General features: G+C 57.1%; 4 protein-coding genes across 4 annotated transcripts; 1 reads left to right on the top strand and 3 right to left on the bottom strand.

The window, feature by feature from the left end:
- Nucleotides 1–1,448: 1,448 nt before the first annotated feature.
- On the top strand, nt 1,449–4,033 carry BZA05DRAFT_39961 (uncharacterized protein). Its single transcript, XM_051483818.1, has 6 exons — nt 1,449–1,729; nt 1,805–1,838; nt 1,895–2,049; nt 2,124–2,306; nt 2,367–3,832; nt 3,906–4,033. Exons 1-6 carry the CDS (start codon nt 1,550–1,552, stop codon nt 4,006–4,008), a joined length of 2,121 nt encoding a protein of 706 aa, XP_051339737.1. The 5' UTR covers nt 1,449–1,549; the 3' UTR covers nt 4,009–4,033.
- Nucleotides 4,034–4,152: 119 nt separating this feature from the next.
- Nucleotides 4,153–7,498, bottom strand: BZA05DRAFT_39892 (Mak10 subunit, NatC N-terminal acetyltransferase-domain-containing protein). The gene is made up of 7 exons (XM_051483753.1): nt 7,205–7,498; nt 6,948–7,130; nt 6,788–6,855; nt 6,591–6,710; nt 6,244–6,492; nt 5,704–6,168; nt 4,153–5,654 (listed from the first exon to the last, which is right to left on the bottom strand). The coding sequence occupies exons 1-7, from the start codon at nt 7,269–7,271 to the stop codon at nt 4,470–4,472; spliced, it is 2,337 nt and encodes a 778-aa protein (XP_051339736.1). The 5' UTR covers nt 7,272–7,498; the 3' UTR covers nt 4,153–4,469.
- Nucleotides 7,499–7,847: 349 nt separating this feature from the next.
- Nucleotides 7,848–8,494, bottom strand: BZA05DRAFT_397308 (mitochondrial ATP synthase epsilon chain-domain-containing protein). The gene is made up of 3 exons (XM_051483601.1): nt 8,357–8,494; nt 8,156–8,270; nt 7,848–8,036 (listed from the first exon to the last, which is right to left on the bottom strand). The coding sequence occupies exons 1-3, from the start codon at nt 8,389–8,391 to the stop codon at nt 7,995–7,997; spliced, it is 192 nt and encodes a 63-aa protein (XP_051339735.1). The 5' UTR covers nt 8,392–8,494; the 3' UTR covers nt 7,848–7,994.
- A 214-nt stretch (nt 8,495–8,708) lies between these two features.
- On the bottom strand, nt 8,709–11,458 carry BZA05DRAFT_39806 (copper amine oxidase). Its single transcript, XM_051483678.1, has 6 exons — nt 10,932–11,458; nt 10,342–10,873; nt 10,107–10,280; nt 9,309–10,037; nt 9,154–9,256; nt 8,709–9,089 (listed from the first exon to the last, which is right to left on the bottom strand). Exons 1-6 carry the CDS (start codon nt 11,300–11,302, stop codon nt 8,836–8,838), a joined length of 2,163 nt encoding a protein of 720 aa, XP_051339734.1. The 5' UTR covers nt 11,303–11,458; the 3' UTR covers nt 8,709–8,835.
- Nucleotides 11,459–12,262: the final 804 nt, after the last annotated feature.

Below are 12,262 nucleotides of genomic sequence, written 5' to 3'. Positions count from 1 at the left end.
CGTCTCACGTCTCGCCTCTCTCACACACGTTCGCCCTCTGTAGATTGATTCGGGTGTTTGGTTTGACGGATTGAATTACCGGAGATGGAGGTATCTGGATGGTTGTCGATGTGAGGTGTGGTGGTAGTATATAGTAGGTTGTAGTGTAGCCGTGGTGGCGGTAGTATTCCTTGTATGTAGAGTAGCCGTGGTGGTGGTGTGGTGGTGACGGCGTCGGTGTTGTCGGGAGTGGGGGTCTTGAGATGAGAGTTGTGGGGATCCTCGGCTTGGCCTTAGTAACATGTGCCTGAATAGTTTTGTATGTAGCGGTTGATATGTCGAGTGTCGACGTGCGTCTCGGTGAAGAATAGAATATATGCTCTATCCAAGTACCCAAAGCACTTGCTTAGGTACCTACATATGACGTGTACTCTGTGAGCTTCCTACTCGGTCTGTGGACTGTGCTGCGGCAAGGGTGAAGAACTCTGCGGGGGGGAAGCATGCTCCTTTTGTTTGTAGATACTCTGCCGTGGCGAGGGGAGGCATGTTCCAGCCTCCAATGCTCCATTCGGCTTTGCTGCCTCCTTCCTGCCTCCTTCCTTCCTTCCTTACTTCTTCATGTATATACCATCTCGATACCCATTTAAGTTAGATACTTGGTATCTACATGCTCCAATCATCGCAACTCCTTATTCTCCACCACAACCATCACGGCTCCACCACCTTCTCCACCATCACTACCTTCTCCACCCCTCACTCCTCACCCTTCTTCTCCTTCCCATTCGCCCCGCGCTTGTTGCGCCGCCACACTACTCCCCCACTATACTTCTTCCGTAGCTCCATCCCCTAACCGCTATCAGTCCTAGCATCGTTCTCCAAACGACTCGGCCATCCATAGCTGCGCTTCCGGGTCCGGGGAAGTTGCACATGAACGAAAGCTCAATCACGGCCATGCTAGAGTACTTGCTTACCCTCGGAACCTCGGCCTCTCCGGCCTGGACTTGGGAAACTCGTGCGCTCTCGGTTCTGTGCCATGACGATACATAGGTGGGTATGTAGTTGGATGCCCCGGATGTCCACGCCCCTCCGGTAACTGGGCCATCCATTCACATACCTGGCCGCTGTCAAAATAGAGAACAGTTGCTACCCTTCTCCTTCCTCCTCCCCCGATTCCTCCTCTTCCTCTTCCTCTTCTTCCACATTCCAAGACCTCAACCTCCTCAACCTCCAACTTCCTCCAACTGCTCTTCCATCGCGCCCATCTCCCAACGCCTCACCGTCCCAGCTGATTGGCTAGCTACACGAGAATCTGTCCGTACGACACCCATCCCCACAAGCCACGTCGTGGCCCCTGCAGTTGCACAGCGCGGCGTCTTGTGTCTTGTGTCTGTCTGTCACGAGCTGAACGAGAACTTGCAGCCGCAGTCGCCGTCGCAGACATCGCTGCTTTCCTTTAAAGCCAGCGCTTCGGCCAGCTCCAGCTCGCGCGTACATAGATCCCTCGATAGTTACATAGCCAACCGAAACAAACCAAACAACAACAAAAACAGCACCAATAACAACAACGACAATGGGCGTTCCAACTTCCCCAGACCCGTATCTCGCCGCCGCTTCGAAAAAGAACGGATTGCCGCCAAAGGGCCAGCCTCACGGTGTCGCTGTCCCGGGCAGCAAGAGGCCTGGCTGCACCGCTGTGTATCGCCACTACCATACTGGCGTCGGAGAGTTGCCAAAGACCATTGATCCGTCGGTATGATCTTTATTCGTCTCCATCTTGACTGCGCGCGACCACATGAGAACTAAAACATTTGATGTCGCGCAACAGATCACCACTATGTGGGAGGCGTTCGTCTCTGCATGTGAGAATCCCGAGTGCCGACCGATGTCGCCGAGACAGACTGCTGACTGTAATAAGCTTCCAAATACCCAAACAACAACTGCCTCGGATGGCGAGAGCAGGATACCAAGTCAAAGAAATGGGGCCCGTACAATTGGATGGACTACAAAACCGTGCAGAAGCGCAGTGAGAACTTGGGCGCTGGACTGGTCCAGTTGCATCAACAGGCGGGAGTATGTCGCATGCTCACCCGGTGAAGATGACGGTGACGGCGACAGTCGCTAATCGGGCGCGCGTTTATTCTTAGGTCACGGAAAAGCATGTCCCCACCGGTCTTTGGTCGCAGAACAGGCCTGAGTGGCAGATCACCGACATCGCGTGCATGAGCCAATCGTTGTATTCTGTCAGCATCTACGATACTCTCGGTCCGGATACGGCGGTGTACATCATCAACCATGCTGAGCTCACTACCGTTGTCGCCAGTCTTGTGGTGAGTGATACCCTGTTCCTCGTTTCCCGTTACGAGGACACGGGCTGATCCGAGTGATAGCACATTCCCACATTGCTGTCGATAAAGGACCAATGCCCCGGCCTCAAGGCCATCGTCTGCATGGACCCTCTGGTGGGCGAGGGCGAGGCCCCCGGCAACAGCAAGAAGGCAATCCTCGGGGCCTGGGCCGCCGAGAAGGGCGTAGCACTGTACACGATGGCCGAAGTCGAAGCGATGGGTGAGAGGAGCGGGCTGCGGCCCAGCCCTCCCCGCCCTGAGGACGCCATCACCATCAACTACACCTCCGGCACCACCGGATTCCCCAAGGGAGTGCTGCTGAAGCACAGCAATGCGGTCGCCGCCGCCTCGTGTGCCATGTCCAGCAACATGTACCAAACCCCAAATGACGTGACGCTCTCGTACCTACCACTCGCGCACATCTACGCCCGTATCGCCGAGAATACCACCCTCTGGGGTGGTGGAGCGGTCGGTTTCTTCCATGGCAATATCTCCGAGGTCCTCGATGACATCAAGACGCTGCGTCCCACAACCTTCATCTCGGTCCCGCGCCTTTTCAACCGCATCTACAACGCCATCCTCGAAGCCACCGTCGAGCAAGGCGGCATCAAGGGCGCGCTTTCCCGCCATGCCCTGGCAGCAAAGATGGAGCACATGAAGACGAACGGCAGCAACAGCCACGCCCTCTACGACCGTATCTGGGCCAGCAAAGTCCGCGCCGCCCTCGGCTTCGACCGCTGCCGCGCTATGGTCTCGGGCTCGGCCCCGATCGCTCCTGAAGTCCTGCAGACGCTCCGCGTGATCTTCGGCAACAACTTCATCGAAGGCTACGGCATGACAGAGACGTACGCGGTCGCCCTCGGGCAGTTAGTCCAAGACAACAGCGCCGGCAACTGCGGCCCGCCGTCGATAACCAACGAGTGCAAGCTCCGCGACGTTGCCGAAATGGGCTACACCTCATCCGACTCCCCCAAGCCCCGCGGCGAGCTCATGATCCGCGGGCACACCATCTTCAAAGAATACTACAAGAACCCCACCATCACCGCAGAGTCATTCGACTCCGAGGGCTGGTTCGCAACCGGCGATATCTGCAGCATCGACTCCCTCGGGCGCTTCTCGATCATCGACCGGGTCAAGAACCTGCTCAAGCTGGCACAGGGGGAATACGTGTCCCCGGAAAAAGTCGAAAACGAGTACCTCGCGAACCTGCCGGTGTTCGCGCAGGGGCTCGCCTACGGCGACCCGTTCCAGACGTACCTCGTCGGGGTCTTCGGCGTCGACCGCGCGCACTTTGCCGACTTTGCGGGTAAGGTCCTGAAGCGCACCATCGACCCTGCGGATACCGTCGCCATAGAGAATGCCTGCGCGGATAAAAAGGTCCGCATGGCTGCATTGAAGGAAATGGAAAAGGTCGCGAAGAGAGTCAAGCTACAGGGCTTCGAGAAGATTAGGAACGTTCATCTGTGTATCGATCCCTTCACTATCGAGAATGATCTGTTGACGCCGACGTAAGTTTCCTCCTTTCTGAGTGTTGGAGGGTAGTGGTGGCTAGGAATATTGCTAATGCACGTGGCGTGACAGACTCAAGATGAAGAGGATACCTGCCACAAAGAAGTACAAGGAGATCCTCGATGCGCTGTATGAGGAGACGGATCGGGAGAATCCTCAGAAGGCCAAGTTGTAGAGGCCATCCAGGTTTTGTGGCGGTGTGTATACTAGTTTCCCTTTTCCCTTTACCCTTGCTTTTTGGTTTTTTCTGTTGTCTTTCGCTTTTTGGTTTTGGTTTTGGATCGCTCTGGTGAAAAAGTGGGCGAGTGGTAGATGATGATGGATGGATAAGACGATCGGTCAGTCGGTCGGTCTATGAGCAGAACAGAACAATGGGCAGCTCCACGGGAGAAGAATGAGTGATACTCTACTATACCGAGGCCAATGCCCATCAATGATCGAACACGATCTTGAAATATCACTCGCCATGACAACAATCGTGTAAGCATAGAAGAAGAAGAAAAGAAGTATGTAGAGACCAACTCCGCTAGCAAACCTACTATCTACCCACGCACAGCACAGCACAGCACTCACTCCCTTGATATCGTAACGTAACGTACACCAACGCACCACCACCGTCCCCTCCCACACTACTTCCTACTTCCTCACGCCCACAACCGGCACGGGAAACGCCTCATGATACCCCGCGCCCCTATCGAGACTGACCTTGACCCCCTCCAGCCCCCCCACCTCCATCTCCCTAGCGAGCACGCCGACCGCCACAGCCGCACCAAAGCAGCTCCTGAGCAACCTCTGCATATTTTTCCTCCAATCCTGTTCACACAATGTCGCCCTAGCGGTGTCGGCGTCGAGTTTGGCAATGTGCATGTACCCTCGCTTGGCCTCCTGCAGGTGCTCGGCGGCGTAGGATAGCAGCTCGGCGTCAGAGATCTCGACGTTGTCGACTACGTCGCGGAACGCGGAGTACGCGACGACCTCGGGGCAGCCGATTGTCAGGAACGGCTTTAGACGGCCTTCGTAGCGGAGGGCGTCGGCGGGCGGGGTCGGGCCGAGCAGGGAGTGGCGTGCGAGCACGCAGTAGAGGTAAACTAGGCCTGTGGACAGGTCTTGCATCGACGTGATGGTTAGGAGGTGGTAGTTTAGCAGCGAGTGGGTCTTTTGGTAGGCCTCCTGGTCTTCGGCGGAGGAGGAGGAGGAGGCGGGGGGTTTAGTGACGAAGCTGCAGATGCGCTCGACGTGCGCGGCGCGCGTGCGGAGGTAGTATTGCAGGTACCAGTACATTCCGGCGAATTCGTGGAGGGGGAAGATCTCGAGTTCGAAGCCGAGGAGGACGACGGTTTCCATCAGGTGCAGCTTGTAGTGGTAGACCCAGCTGGAGAGGGAGAAGCTGTACTGCGGGCCGTCGCGGGTCTGGAGCGGCTCCTCCAGGGTGAACGTGCGGATCTCGGAATCGATCTCTTCGGCTTCCACTTGGAGACTATCCCAGTCCAGGATGGACTTGCAGAGGATGCGGCGGAGACGCGAGCGGTTCTGGCAGAAGTCGCGGTACAGGTTGATGTATGCCTTGCCAGCGCGCTCGACGAACCAGTCCATGCGTCGCGCGATCTGGAATTGTGGGCTCTGCGGGGCTTCGACCTCGAAGTTGGCTGGATTTAGGAGCTCCTGCATCGGGTAGCAGAGCTCGCTGAGGTCATCAAAGAGGATGCACTTTACCGGCATCTTTCCAATGATCTTGACGTCCTTCATGAACAGTGACTGTATGAGCGACCGGGTGTATGGCAGTGGGGCTGGCCTTCTTGCCCCGAAGTGCATGAAATATGTCTCCTCATGGTCAGCAATGGAAACCATCTGCGATGAGGTGCAAACTCACCATGGTATTCGTCGCCCCAGCATAGTTCAGAATCTTGAGTATATCCTTCGTTTCAGCACACAACTGCTTTAGCGTCGTTGCCGCCTCCTCGAATGGCAATTCCACCAGCGACCTGGGCGGGACGGAGCTGGCCAGCTTCCTCTGCACCGACATGCTCCACGCCTCAGGCACCTCTTTCGCCAGGGCATGCTCCTTCTCCACCTTAGCGACCAACTCGAGACACCCGGTCCACGTCGACTCAACACCCTCATGGTACATCTCAGCGCCGAGCGAGAAGTTCTCAAGCAGTGATTTCCTGAGCAGCAGGCGATTGCGCATGGCGGTGGCCAGCTCCTCCGACAACGATGGCGCCCCCTTATTCTCATCCAGCCACTCCAACGCCGACTCCAGGAGGGCAAAGACTTCACGGGCGTCCACGATCTGCAGGAGCGGTAGTCCGTAGGTCTGCTGGACGAAATCCTCTTCCTACAGTCATCAGCGCACACTCCCGTCCCCACCCCTCCCTTCCCCTCCCCTCCCCCCTCTCACGCCATGGCATACCTCGTACATGCGCTCACTGGGCACCTGCCAGCAAACATACCCGCAGCACTTTATCAGCGCGATGCAGTACGGCCTGAGCACGCTCTGCACAATGTCCTGGCCTAGTGCGTCCAGCAGATCTGCCGGCGTGCCCGGCCGTGCGCCGAACGTGGCCTGCTTCAGTGTCGTCGGACACGACGAGAGCAGTTGGTCGATGTAGAGATTCGCAAACAGCGTCTGGGAGAGTGCGGAGCCGGAATGCCACGCCATCTGTAGTACACATCCACCCGTCAGCAGTCAGTCAGCCAGCTCCCCCCTCCCCTCCTCCCCCCGCCATAGTAAGCGCAAGCTCTTGAAGTTAATCGTACCTCATTGCACAAGAGCCTATCCATAATCCCCACGAGCTCCTCGGGCAGTCTTGGTTTCCACGCATCAAACAGCTCGTACTCCGGCTCGAGCAGGCCGCTGTCCATCTTCAAGTCTCCGATCTGCGGCGGCCGGACATCATATCGTCAACAGCGCATCCTCGTGCTATCTCTTGAGGAGAGGCGGGAGAGTGACATACCTCTAACGCTCCCACCGCCTGGAATAGCGTGAACTCATGATCTTTGACGAGCTGGCCGACATCGAGCTCTGCGACCCACCCACGCGGAATGTCAGCATCTGGTCTGGCTGGCTAGCAGTACAAACGGTGGATAGGACAGGACGGGACCAAGCAGCCGTACTTTCAGAAGCCTCGATAAATTCCCTCGTGATGTCGATGAACCTGCTCATCGGGGCGGTCGCTGGCTGCGGCAGCTGCGGCGCGGATTCGTGGTGGATATTAGGATCCGAAGCCGTGTTCTTCTGGTCGTCGTGGTCGTCGTGGTCGTCGAGGAGCTGCAGCTTTGCAATGCCTGCGGGCGGGTCTCGAACTGTCGTCAGCGAGGTTGCACGCATGCATGGGTACCTACATGAGCATGTAGGCGATATGGGTGCGCACCGAGCTCTTCGACGCCGCTACCGTGGCCGTTGCTGTGGCTGTTGGGGTTGGTTTCGCACCCGTTCATCACTGCTGTTCTGCCGGAATATTGGGCACGTATGAGGTCGTGTATATATGAAATGTGGTCGTCGAAGAAGATGTGCGGCACAATTTGGGCTCAAGAGTCAAGAGGTATTTCACGCGTTCCTTAGTTACATACGGTACCGGTACAGGGTGGGTGCGGTGCGGCCCCACTACTTGACTTATGAAGTCATCCGGCTACATACGAAACGAAGGTGGGGCAGAATCACGGACTAGTGGGTTGGTTGGTTGGTTGGTTGGTTGGTTGGTTAGCTGGCTGGTTGGCAGGCAGCCCGGCCGGGTAATTGGATGGATGGAGGGGGACAGTGACCCGGCGGAAGAGTGAGTGCGAGTGCGGGAGTATCCACCACCACCACCACCACCACCACCACCACCACCACCACCACCACCACCACCGCCGGAAAAGAAGCGAAATTTCTGTGGCATTGAGCAGCACAGCACAGCCAGCACCACCATGCCATGCCGTGCCAGCCAATTCACGGTGGGCGAAGAAACGACAGGTAGGATGCGTGCAAGCGAGTGAGCGTGAGGAGGCACAGGTCAGGTCAGGTTGTAGAGAACAAATCGCAATGGCAATGTACAATTGTGTTTTTGCTGTCCGAGTCTATCCTTCTTCCCCCCCTCCTTGCCGTCACCATGATTCCACCATCCTTAGACGTACTTTCAAAGAAAGAAAGACCGCCCACCACCAGCAAGCAGCAGCAGCAGCTTATTTGGAAGACAACATCTGCGGCTCGGTCTGTTTTCCGTTCTGTATTTGCAGCCGCCCGTGTCAGCATCAGTACCTTCTCTCTGTGTGTCTCTGTGCATCGCATCCCATCCCATCCCATCCCATCGCAGCGACCGCAGTGACTCTGGGGAAAAACCGACCTCCCACTTAACGAACTTGAGCTCGATAGGGCCGCGACGGTCGGCCTTGACGCGGGCCTCCTCCTTGAGCGACTTGCGGATGACGCGGGCGGCGATGGCCAGGTACCTATTGTAGCTGTTGCCGCAGACCCCACCTTCGTTAGCGACCATTCAACCAGTCACAAGCCAAGCGGGGCGGAAGAAATGTGAATGTGTACACACCTGAAACCAGCGGCTTTCCACGAGGCGGCGAGCATTGTGTTTGTAGGTTTTGGGATGCGAAGACGTGCGTAGGTGGGTGTAGAAGCGTGGGGCGATGGCGATGGAGGTTGCTGATGTCGGTTGCAGGGAGGGTTCGGGTTTTCGGATAGCATGCCAGGGCGCGGCAACGATTTCCATCCACCACCACCACGCTCGCGGAGGTGTTTTACCCGGCCTTGGTTGGCTGACTATCGATTTGGATGGAGAATCACTCGAGACTGAAGGGCGTGCAATCGATCGGCCGAGATTGGATGAGGGTATCGCAATCATTTCAGACATTCATTGGGTGCGAGGGAGGGGTTCTTTAATTCTCGTATGTACTAGTAATGGGGCTGTGACGGTCTCGATGTCATCACCCGCCATGTCTTGATTATTTACTCCTCCACCCCACGATCTACCGTCATCGTCATCAATATCAACAGCCATTCGTTATTACATTATTATTTACAACAAGTCCTCATCTTCTCCAACTGCTGGGGGGGCCCTCTATTCGGCGTGCACGTAGCGGACGTATCATCCTTGATGACATCGGCCATCGTGAGTGCCTTCGCCGCCGGCGCTGCCGGACTACTAGTGCCGTGGAGTTTCGAGCTCATATTTTTCGACGACGGTACATCGATCGCCGGGTTGCGCACGAAGAAGTCCGCTGGCTTCAGGTGGATCTGGTGGATCTCCACCGGCATCACTGGAAAGTCTAGTGGTGGGGGGAAGCGAGTGAGAAAATGTGCAGTGGGGAGGGAGGGAAGGGGGGGAATTACCTTCGATTCGTGGATTGTGAGTTAGGCCAAACGAGTGCCACACTACTATGTCCTCGTTATCGATGTTGTCGCCGCGCGCGGCCATGTCTTTAACGCCGCCGCACTGCTCTTCGTCAGTAAATGCCCAAATCCAACATCAAGCACGGAAACGGTACCTCGACAGAGCTCTGGTTCGTGAACTTCCCCGAGGCAAACAGCTCGCCATCCCTATACTTTGTGACCCACACGTGATGATCCGCATAGCCCATTCGCTTTGCCATTATCGAGTCTGGGTGAGCGAGCGTGAGCTGTGTTGGCGACGGCACAAGCTTGTATCCGACTGGGCGGCCGCTGATGGGATTCTGGACGTTGGGGTTGACGATCTTGAAGAGGCGGCCTTTCTCCGGGGCGGCATTGACACCGCAGGAGACATCGAGGACTGTTTGGCGGACTTCGTAGGCGTTGCCGTAGGGGTTGAGCTCCGGCGTGTAGGGCACAGGGTGGGATTCCTCCTGGATGACGGAGTTGCTGTGGCCGTCGATTGCCGGGTCTATGCGGAGGTTGAATAGGTGTTGGTGGTTCTGCGCCAGCACGCCGGGCGAGACGACGTTGCCCCACGGACTGGTCTTTCCCGGGTCGATGGGGACGGTGCTCACGACCCCTGTGGCGCGGGTTTCGACAGTGACCCCCCCGGCTTGGTCGAAGTGGTACGCAAAGATGTATTCGTAGTTGGCCAGCGTGATGATGAATTGGATCACCAGCTTGCGGTTGCGGGTTACCACGGCGCGGCCGGTGCGGTAGTTGGTGTGTTTCCACAGGATGCCGTCGTCGACCTCGTGCATGCACACTACGTTTTTGGCGGTGACGCCGTTGCCCGCTGTATCGCTCATCGCGGCATCAAAATACTGCGATACGTTTCAGCGGGTGACTGACGTGCGGGGGAACGCCGGAGTGAGAAGTCCGTATGTATGTACCTTTATTAACCCCAGGCAGTCGCAGCCTAGCTCGAGGTTGTTGGCCGCACGGCCGGCGCCTCCGTCTCCAAAGTCGAAGGCCTGTTTTCGATGGTATGGCGCTCTGGGGTCGCCGTACGGTACCGCCATCTCGCTGAAGCTAAGTCTGTAAAAGATACTCCTCCCATCATACCGCTATTGCTCCCGCCGTCAGTAACGGAACTACGCAGTTGCGGCATTTTGGAGGCGAGCGTACCAGGTCGTGTATCACGGCACCCTCCCGCGGCGTAAACCCGACTCTGAACTTCCACTTCTGCCAAGTGACCAGGGAGTTCCCGGTGACGGTAAACGACGGTCCCAACGGCTGGACCACATTGAGCGGCTTCAAATCCTGTCTCAGCCCACCCTCCACCAGCTCGGGGATATATTCCGAAGCCCGACAATGTTGCAGCGCCTCTTTCGGCCCCGTCCCGTACTTCAGCCCGTCCTCCTTCCCGCCGGTTGCCAGCCGGTCCACCCGGATGATCTGTCCACTGGCCATGTCCATCACGGGCATCAGCGGCAGCGGGAAGGCGTAGTGATTCGAGTCCGGGTTGTTTGTGGACGGATCCCTTGCGTACACCAGGCCCTGCATGCACCGCGGGCTGGTTTCGCCGGGAAGATCCCACCCGCCGTACATCCAGGGGTCAATCACAATGTGGACGTTTTTTGGCAACGAGAGTTCTGCCAGCGCATCCTTGAATAGGGGGGAAGCCATGGCAACTTTAGGGAAGAGCTCGACCTCGTCACTGAGCAAAACTGTCAGTCCTACCGCTGCTGGCAGTGGAGGAGGGGAAGGCCACCTACGCATTCAAGGGCGAATGGAACCGCTTGTCGATGACTTCGTAGCTCAATTCGTGAGCGGTGAAGACGTTGACCATGGAGCAGCAAAAGTCCATCGACTTCCTATCGGCGGCCACGACATCGTACAGCACCTTTGCGATCCGCGGCGGCCGGTCGGCCCAGACCGTGAGTTTTCCCGCATGCTCGGCGTCCAGGAACGGCACCATCAACGCCTTCGGCGGCTCCTCGAGTGTTATGTCCCGGTATACCACCGACAGCGTCGAGCCGACACGCGCCCTCCGGATGACATCCCGCGCAGCATTGATCTCGTCGACGGATAGCGGTTCCAGCGGATGTGGCACTCCTCGGAGATTCAACATTCGCTCGGCTCTCATGGCGGGTTGTTGATATATATCGACTTCGATGAGCTCCGATATATCCAGTAACTTAGGTTCTGCTGCTGCTGCTGCTGCTGCTCCGCCGGGGAGAGTTTCGATTGGTTGCAGCCTGCAGCCGTGTCGTCTCCTCCGATTGATGGAAAATCCGAAGCTCCCAAGAAAGTGTTTTTTTGCTTCTCGGAAACACACGCAAGCTCGGGTTCAGTTGCAATGGGGTGTCGTGAATGCCGTGCGAGCGAGAGGGATGTGCGCAGGGGCGGACCCACTCGGGGATATATATGTCTACGGGCAGCTACTTGCCTGGGTATTCTATGTACCTACATACCTCGCGGCACTGTTGGTAGGTAGGTAGGTAGGTAGGCAGGCAGGTAGGTAAGTAGGTGGCCATGCAGTCGCTCGGACAGCAGAACCGAAGAGTGCGGAGAGTTCCCTGCAGTTGCTCTCCTGCCAGACTGATAACCGCAGCAGAAGATCTCGGATGTCACTGGGCGGTTCAGGAAGGTACAGCCTGCGGAGGGGAACAGCCTTACGGCATCTACGGTCTATGATGATAGCTATGATGGCCAGCAGATCCCTCATCCTCCCCCCCCCCCCCCCCCCCCCCCCCCAGGATCCGACTCAGAGTGGAAGAGGAGTTTGCGATGAGTGTTCCGAAGTTGCTCTCGGGAACAAGCAATATTGCAAGCTCCCTAGCGTACTGCTGGCGCCCATCACAACCCACATAGAAGTGATCATGCTGCCACCACCACCAGTGCCCAGCCCAGCCTCAATGCGATGTATCTGCAAACGATGCGCGCTAAAGCAGATGTCAGTCAGCCATAGCTCTTCTTTGCAGCTCTAGCAGGCGGAGGAGGAGTACATAGAACGAGGAGGTAAGAACTCAGGATAGCGACGAACACCCACGCTGACTCTCTCTCGATGCAAGGGAGGGAGGGAGACGCAAGATGTGAAATAGGG

Source organism: Tricharina praecox, assembly GCF_024521635.1.
Source record: "Tricharina praecox strain CBS 144465 chromosome Unknown BZA05scaffold_11, whole genome shotgun sequence".
NCBI lineage: Eukaryota > Fungi > Ascomycota > Pezizomycetes > Pezizales > Pyronemataceae > Tricharina > Tricharina praecox.
Note: the sequence above shows the minus strand (reverse complement) of the source record. Positions and strands in the feature narration are given on the sequence as shown.

Excerpts from the sequence above, each read along its gene's own strand:
- BZA05DRAFT_39892 (XM_051483753.1), bottom strand. The coding sequence starts at position 7,271 with ATGAACGGGTGCGAAACCAACCCCAACAGCCACAGCAACGGCCACGGT. Across the intron at positions 6,711-6,787 it reads AGGCGGTGGGAGCGTTAGAG|ATCGGAGACTTGAAGATGGA; the intron begins GTATGTCACTCT and ends CGGCCGCCGCAG. Across the intron at positions 6,493-6,590 it reads ATAGGCTCTTGTGCAATGAG|ATGGCGTGGCATTCCGGCTC; the intron begins GTACGATTAACT and ends TGTGTACTACAG.
- BZA05DRAFT_39961 (XM_051483818.1), top strand. The coding sequence starts at position 1,550 with ATGGGCGTTCCAACTTCCCCAGACCCGTATCTCGCCGCCGCTTCGAAA. Across the intron at positions 2,307-2,366 it reads CCGTTGTCGCCAGTCTTGTG|CACATTCCCACATTGCTGTC; the intron begins GTGAGTGATACC and ends TCCGAGTGATAG. Across the intron at positions 3,833-3,905 it reads AATGATCTGTTGACGCCGAC|ACTCAAGATGAAGAGGATAC; the intron begins GTAAGTTTCCTC and ends GTGGCGTGACAG.
- BZA05DRAFT_397308 (XM_051483601.1), bottom strand. The coding sequence starts at position 8,391 with ATGCTCGCCGCCTCGTGGAAAGCCGCTGGTTTCAG. Across the intron at positions 8,271-8,356 it reads TGGAAAGCCGCTGGTTTCAG|CTACAATAGGTACCTGGCCA; the intron begins GTGTGTACACAT and ends CTGCGGCAACAG. Across the intron at positions 8,037-8,155 it reads TCAAGTTCGTTAAGTGGGAG|AACGGAAAACAGACCGAGCC; the intron begins GTCGGTTTTTCC and ends CTGCAAATACAG.
- BZA05DRAFT_39806 (XM_051483678.1), bottom strand. The coding sequence starts at position 11,302 with ATGAGAGCCGAGCGAATGTTGAATCTCCGAGGAGTGCCACATCCGCTG. Across the intron at positions 10,281-10,341 it reads GTGCCGTGATACACGACCTG|CGGTATGATGGGAGGAGTAT; the intron begins GTACGCTCGCCT and ends CGGGAGCAATAG. Across the intron at positions 10,038-10,106 it reads ACTGCCTGGGGTTAATAAAG|TATTTTGATGCCGCGATGAG; the intron begins GTACATACATAC and ends AACGTATCGCAG.